Source organism: Silene latifolia, chromosome X (assembly GCF_048544455.1).
Source record: "Silene latifolia isolate original U9 population chromosome X, ASM4854445v1, whole genome shotgun sequence".
Classification (NCBI taxonomy): domain Eukaryota; kingdom Viridiplantae; phylum Streptophyta; class Magnoliopsida; order Caryophyllales; family Caryophyllaceae; genus Silene; species Silene latifolia.
In genome coordinates, this window is record NC_133537.1 from 259,539,622 (window position 1) to 259,546,812 (window position 7,191).

Consider the following 7,191-nt stretch of genomic DNA (forward strand, 5'->3'; position numbering starts at 1 on the left):
GCTAATAGCCAAGAATTTATGTGATAATATCACAAAAGAAGAATTTGAGGAATTCCAAATATGGAAACAACAAGAACTTAATATAAGTTCTCCATCTTTCAAAAAAATTATGAAAGATTCTCTTGATGAAAAAGAGAAAATGGTGAAATCACCAGAGGAAAGAGAGATAATTATACTCCAAAATTCTGACAAAAAATGGGAAGATAATCCCTGGTTATTATATAACCGTTATTTAACAAATAATCAATATCCTATGGAGACTTATAAAAGTCGAAGTTTTTATGAAGGAATCCTCGCTGATAATGAATGCAATTTTAAGCATTTTGAGGATCCAGGAAATTTCTGGAGATTTTCAAAAATTAATATCAAAAGGATAATATCCATTGAAGAATGGGGAATAACTCCATCTACTTCTAAAACCTTGATAAACAAAAATAATATCAAAGTTGAGTACAATTACTGGGATTACATCCAGGCTTTTGACAAAGTTTTCTTATATGAAAATCCTACAAAAAGCCATACATGGCTAATAAAAATTTACCCTGAAGTTTTTGATCAAAATCTACCAAATTGGTTAATTAAATGGTGGCAATTTTATGGAACTAATGAAGATATCCTGCCACAAATGTTTAAAAATCTTTATGACGAATGGAAAGAATTACATCTAAAAACTGATCAGGATGATATTCCTGGCATTATTCAAATGAATTTCTTTATTGAATTTTCTATTCCCTAGATTTAGAAGTTTATCCCCAAAACAGGGTATACTGATCTCAAATTATTTTGTTTAAAAAGAGAATCATATTCTCGTTTTTGGGACGCAATGTTAAGACAAGATAAGGACACTAATGAGTTAGAGTGTATATACACAATCAATTTAATTCAAGACAAGATTGATAGCCTAATTATCTTCAATGCTGAAGAATCTGGAGAATTGGAAGAGCACCAACTATCTGGAGAATTATTTCAAATCAAAGATAAAACTGAAGCTGAAATTCTTAGACATTATTCCAAATTGGCAAAAAGGGCTTTAGCTCAAAAACAAATGCATGAGGATAATAAATCCCAGACAAGCGATATATCAATGACAATGTCTACAACATCCAATAGCAAGAACAAATTTGACATTCTTTAAGATGCTCAAGAAATGGAAGCAGAGATAGAAGTCCAATTATTAATGGAAGAAGAAATAACAAATAAAAAGGCCAAAGATGCCAAATCAAAAGACAAAGGAAAAATAGTGGAATAAAGATGCCACTCAGAAGACGCATGCAACAGAAATAGTAAAAAGATGCCACTCAGAAGATGCACAATGGAGCATTAGCAATAGTTCTCACACTAATAAAGTGGAATAGTTCTAAGCACTTATAAAGTGTGGTTGTTTTTCAACGCTTACAGTACAATTACTGTTTGTGAATAATTTTCTTTTTGCCTATATAAACAGGCAGTTGTTTTAGTTGAAGGTAGGCTTCTCCTACCCCTCTCTCACTAGTAGAAAAAACCCCTATCACGACGCAGTTATCGTGGCGGTTCTAATAGAAACGACGCGAAAAGCCCAATAAATTGGCGGGAAGGACATATTTTTGTATATAGGAGGTCTATTGTGGCGGTTTAAGTAAGAACCGCCGTGATAACATAAGCTTTTTATGGCGGTTCTAAATAAGAAACGCCACCATAGTTCAATAGTGGCGGTTCTATTAACAACCGACGTTAAAAGTGACGCTAAAAATTTATACAAATTTATAATTTTTTGGAGTAAGAAACCGCCATAATATCTTTTTATGTCGGTTTATAACTAAAACCGACGTTAATAGAAAGGTTTAAAAAACAAAAATTAAAACCTCCGAAAAAAGCAAAACCCTTCAGCAACACGATTTATCCAACCGCGAAAACCTGCTGCTGCTTCGTCTTCTTCAATTCAACCGCCAAAACCTCGCATCCCCTCACAATTCAATTCCGGCAATCGAAAACCTGCTTTCCTCACGCAACCCTCCGACATACAATTAATTAAGTTCCTCAGAACTTGTTGTTTCCGTTTACATCGACTATTCTTCGACTCAATTCAATAATCAATTCATATTTCAACTCCGGCAGCCACTCAATTCAATAATCATTTCAACTCCGACAGCCCTATTTTTCGACTACACCGCACAAGCAACGATACAAAGCCACCGCTCTTTATCCGCAACAACATCAAAGGTACCGTTTGGTCATATTTAATTGCAATTACAGTATCTTCATTAAATCTTTATCACTATCATCAAATTAATCGTTATTGTATTATTGTGTTATTGAATTATGAATTATTGAATTATTGAATTATGAATTACTTGTTTTGGGGCTTATCTTGTGTCGAGTTGTAGTGTCTTGTTACTGCTGGTTACAGATTTATTAATGAATTACATTCTCTTCATTTTCATAGAAGTTTGATGGTTAGGAAAATATTTCCTGCCTTTCCACTTTCTGATGCAATAGCCTGATGGTTAGGTTTAATGCCACTTTCATCCTTCAAGTCTTTTGAGTCTCATGAAGTCCTATCATACTAAAAATTTCTCGGAACTGAGGAGCGTCTTTATATATCATGTAGTAACAGCTTCCTTGTGTACAATTGCTGACCGTACTTAATGTCAAAAGAGTGAGTCGAGAGGGAGAGTAGAACAACTATAGAGAACAAGGAAATAGACTGGCATGCTTATTGGAAGCGAATGATGATTGATTGGGAGGATGATTTTGATCGTAATTTATCGTATCAAGATGTCGCAAACAATCATATAATTGTGAAAACTGTTATTGACATGTAGCTCCTGGATCTGCATAGTATCCCGTCTTCAATCTATTTTTTCTCCTCTTCTGTCTTCTATTTGCCTGCTTGACTATTCGTTTCACCACACAGGCACATACTAATAATAGCAAAAAATAAAAAAATTCTCACACAAATCATTAGCTGAAGTAGTACAACACGGAAGGGTGGGCGAAAAATATAACCTTGTTTGACACACTAGTATTTAACAGTAAGGTACTTTTGAACCCCAGAGTCGTCACGCCTGATGAGATTTACTTTTAATCCATGCTTCATATACATAGTCAAGGCGAGCTTTGGTTCAACACGATGATTTTTCACCACCTTCACATGATTCGAAGGGTGTGAATCTAGGATAGGTTCCATTACATTTTAGAGTTGAAATAGAGGGTGGTAAGTAGCAGTGACATCCACTGTTCAAGTCGGTTTCATTAATACAAAATACAATACTGGCACTACTAATAAACTAAATTTCCCAATAAACAGCTTTTGTATTCAAGTTTTTCTGTCAACACAACATAGAGCTTGTGTATAGCCGTATAGGCCCTTTAAAGTCGTACCATTGCAATGAGATTGACGAACGAATGAAATTCACATTCCAACAAGCTTAGATTGAGTTCTTCTGAAATTTTGCTCTCTTTTATAGTACCCTTGCTCTGGAATCACTCTCTTGAATCCAGGGGCGAACCCACGCATTAACATGGTGGTGCAATTGCTACACCATTCACAAGAAAATTAAATGAGATAATATCCCTTTGCTACACCATAATTCTGTCGCCCGTGACTAATTAGTTGTCAATTACTCAGTGCCTTTAAACCTTCTTGATTTCTAAGTGAATCATTAACTAAGGTATATTAATCTTTCCATTATTAATAACACTTAAACAACTCCAATTTCCAAAGAAGTGTAATTGATGAGCATTTGTATAGTGCATAGTATAAACAATTTAAAGGAGTTAACCCCATGATAAGGACCCGAACTTTCTTAAATTTTCCAGTTAAGGACTTATACTTCAACATTTTCCAGTAAAGGACCCGCTACCCGACTTCTGTCACGTTTGCCACTGAAAGTCTGAAACCAAAAGCAGCAAAATAAATTTAAAGGCTTAATTTTCTCTTTCCCATTTACTTGGAACGCATAGCAAGCATCTCTAAGATGGAAGGTTCACCACTTTTTGCCACGCTAGATGATTGTGAGGGCTTTACTATAGAATATTGAAATAGATGAGGATTTAGATTTATTCAAAAAAGAGCTAGCTTCAAACTTACTTTCTCTGCCATTGATGAACACAATTTGTTTCAATTTACACATTCAAAAGTGAGAATGAGAGGGAGAGATAGATGAGGAAGAATTGTGTATTTTGATTTTACAAACCAAAAAATTCGAACAAGCAAATCAATACAATACTCCATATTCCAGATTTTTTTTAAAATGTTCAATGTTAACGGAAAAAGTAACGGTGTTACGATTAGAGTCCCTTAACTGTAAAATTTTAAAGTAGAGGTCCTTACCTGGAAAAAAAAGATAGTATAGGTCCTTATCTTTGGGTTAATCCAATTTAAAGACTTTCATACCAACCTAGAGTAAAGCTATGAATCATTTGTTTTCTCGAAAACTTTAGCATCCATTATACTCCCTTCGTGCTAATTATTTGTTTGTCTTTGGTTAAAAACCCCTCACAAAAACTAAAAAAACAAATAAATGATTGGGACAAAGGGAGTAGGAAAGAAATTATAATTAATGAGTTTTTGGTGTGAATTGTTGTATTTTTTCGGGCCTTTCTTTTGAGTATCTAGGGCAGTTCAAGGCTTCTTTGGTGAGTTTTCAACCTTTTTTCCTCTTAATTGGGCCTTATTTGGATACTCTAACTACCATGAATAATGAGCTATAAATTGACAATCTTAAATAATGTTTCCTTCCCTAGTTTAAAACTATCTCAAATAACATTTTCTTTTCTATTCATTTTATTACTCTATGGTTTCCTGCACCTGCTGAAAGATTCTCCCTGGTGTAGGCAGCAATTGATTAATTCGTGCAGTATTCCTGGCCTGCCATATTAGATACATCAGACCTGCAATACAGGCCACAGTCACTTTCCATTGCAGAACATAATCCAAATTGCTGTAATATGCTTCTTGTTTGCAACCTGCCCAAAATCACAAGCCAAAGATGGAAAGATGCTTGGGTACCATAAAAGTATGCCAAAGCATCCTATATGTAAAACCTTATATTTTTTTCGTGTGCTTGGACTTTTTCTACTTGTTCGTTATGTATCGTTCTTCGTTCACTCATACTTTGTTTACTAATATAATCGATGTAGTTTCCTATATCAAATTGCTACTGAAAGCGAAGCAACAAAACGGGTAGGATACATGTGTCCGGTGAAACTTTGTGAATATATGCATAGAGGGCGAGAATGTGAAGATTATATTACACATGTTTGGAAGATTCAAGATGAAAAGAATTACATCATTGGCGCATTTCATGAGAGGTAATAATTTTATTTGTTTTTAATTTATTATTTAAATAATATATGATTTATTATTAATAGCAATACCAACAAATGAACTTATATGTGTAGTAACCATTGGATGTTGATCGTTACATGCTTGGGGTTAAACACTATTTATATTTTGGATTCGGATCGAAAAAATCCAAAGAGATTGGACATAAAAAAGAGACTCCAAAACGCTTGGTCAATACATTGCATTCAAGGCGGAAGGCGGAATTTCGCTAGAAAGAATAATAAACTCATCATCAAAGATGACATCTTGGTAAGTGAAATATGATCTCTTATATTCTAACTACTAACTTTGAATTATATTACATTTTATATGTTACATAATTAATATCATAGTTTTTCTAAAAATTTTAGTGTCCTCAACAACCAATGGATTACGAGTGTGGTTATTATGTCACGAAGTGGATGTATAACATAACTTTTTACTTTTCGAGTAAAAAAAAAGAAGAATTTGTGAAGGTATGACTTATTTCCGTTCTTGGTATGATTTATTTATCTAGTTGTTGATTTATATTCTTACTAATTGAGCTATTTGTTAACTATAGCTTATGGAGGAATCAAGCATGTCAAGTGGCGATATTTATGAGATCAAAGAAGAGTGGGCTACCAAATGTTTAGAGAACTTGTAGATTAGTTTATCAACTAAGGCGTGTGTTATTCATACACTTGATACATCAAAATTGGTAATAATGATATTGATGTTATTTTTATGTTGGATGTGATGCGAGATTGATCGATGTAAGTTTGGTGGTGGACTTGTGGTGGTGTTAGGAGTAATATAAATGTGGTTATATTTCTTTTGACAGGTCTCATTTTGTTCATATAATATTTGGAATTATGAAATTTATGGGGAGGTGCTGCTGAAATTTCCGTAGAAAATTAATTATTATTTTAAAAAAAATATAAATAATTTTTACGACGGTTCCTTTAGAAACGACGTGAAAAAAGAAAATATTTCAAAAATATTTCGCCTTTAATGGCGGTTCTTCGTTAAACAACCGACGTTATAATTATCTTTAATGGCGGTTGTGTAACAACAACCGTCGTTATGCTTATCTTTTACAACGGTTCTTTTAAAACAACCGTCGTTCTGCTTACCTATAGAGGTGCAATGCGATATTTTTTAAATACCTATGGTGGCGGTTTTTCAAACAATAACCGCCACTATATATGAGTTACAGTGGCGGTTCTTGTGTAAGAACCGTCGCTTTATTTAAGCTTATAATGGCGGTTTTATTTAAAAACCACCACAATAAGTAAGATATTGTGGCGGTTGTACAAACGCCGCAAAGTATAAACAACCCCGTGATATACGGCGCACCCAAAATTTCTAAAAACCGCCACAAAAAGGCCATTTATGACCGCCACTATAGGGGGTTTTTCTACTAGTGTCTCTAGTTTTCTCTCTCTCCCCCTTGTAAATCTTCTTTCTTTAATAAAAATCTCGTCAACCGTTCGTCTTCCATTCTGAGCACAACTTAAGTTTGTAAGTTTTATTATTTTTAATTTTGTTTTGTATTTAAATATATTTTTACTCTAAGGATGAGCCTAATAGGCTAAATCCTTTGTTGAATTATGACAACACTTGATTAAGTTATATATGAAACCATGGATGTGTTATTATCTTAAGATGGTTTTATTACCTATCAACATAAAATAAGAAGGTTTAGTGAGGGTACACATTTTGTTCAATCTGAATTGATAACATGGAAGGAGAGACACCGTTTTGCCGTTATGCCGTGGATAGGGGCTAGGCGTTTTTTTTGTCATCTCCGAGTTGTTACCAGTTCAGATTAAACACTTTCGTGGTAATATCCCAATCACTAGTAATGAGCACTTGGGTGTGCGACCTCGTTCTTATACTATGTT

At 33.9% G+C, this 7,191-nt stretch overlaps 1 protein-coding gene across 2 annotated transcripts; it reads left to right on the top strand.

The window, feature by feature from the left end:
- Window positions 1-1,863: 1,863 nt before the first annotated feature.
- LOC141623935 (uncharacterized) lies at window positions 1,864-6,165 on the top strand. 2 transcript variants are annotated; one of them, XM_074440094.1, is made up of 6 exons: window positions 1,864-2,199; window positions 4,816-4,997; window positions 5,122-5,292; window positions 5,383-5,575; window positions 5,677-5,781; window positions 5,868-6,165. In XM_074440094.1, the coding sequence occupies exons 3-6, from the start codon at window positions 5,174-5,176 to the stop codon at window positions 5,949-5,951; spliced, it is 501 nt and encodes a 166-aa protein (XP_074296195.1). In that variant the 5' UTR covers window positions 1,864-2,199; window positions 4,816-4,997; window positions 5,122-5,173; the 3' UTR covers window positions 5,952-6,165. The 2 variants fall into 2 exon arrangements, with proteins under 2 accessions (XP_074296195.1, XP_074296196.1); XM_074440095.1 differs by lacking the exon at window positions 4,816-4,997 and having other exon boundaries at window positions 1,868-2,199.
- Window positions 6,166-7,191: the final 1,026 nt, after the last annotated feature.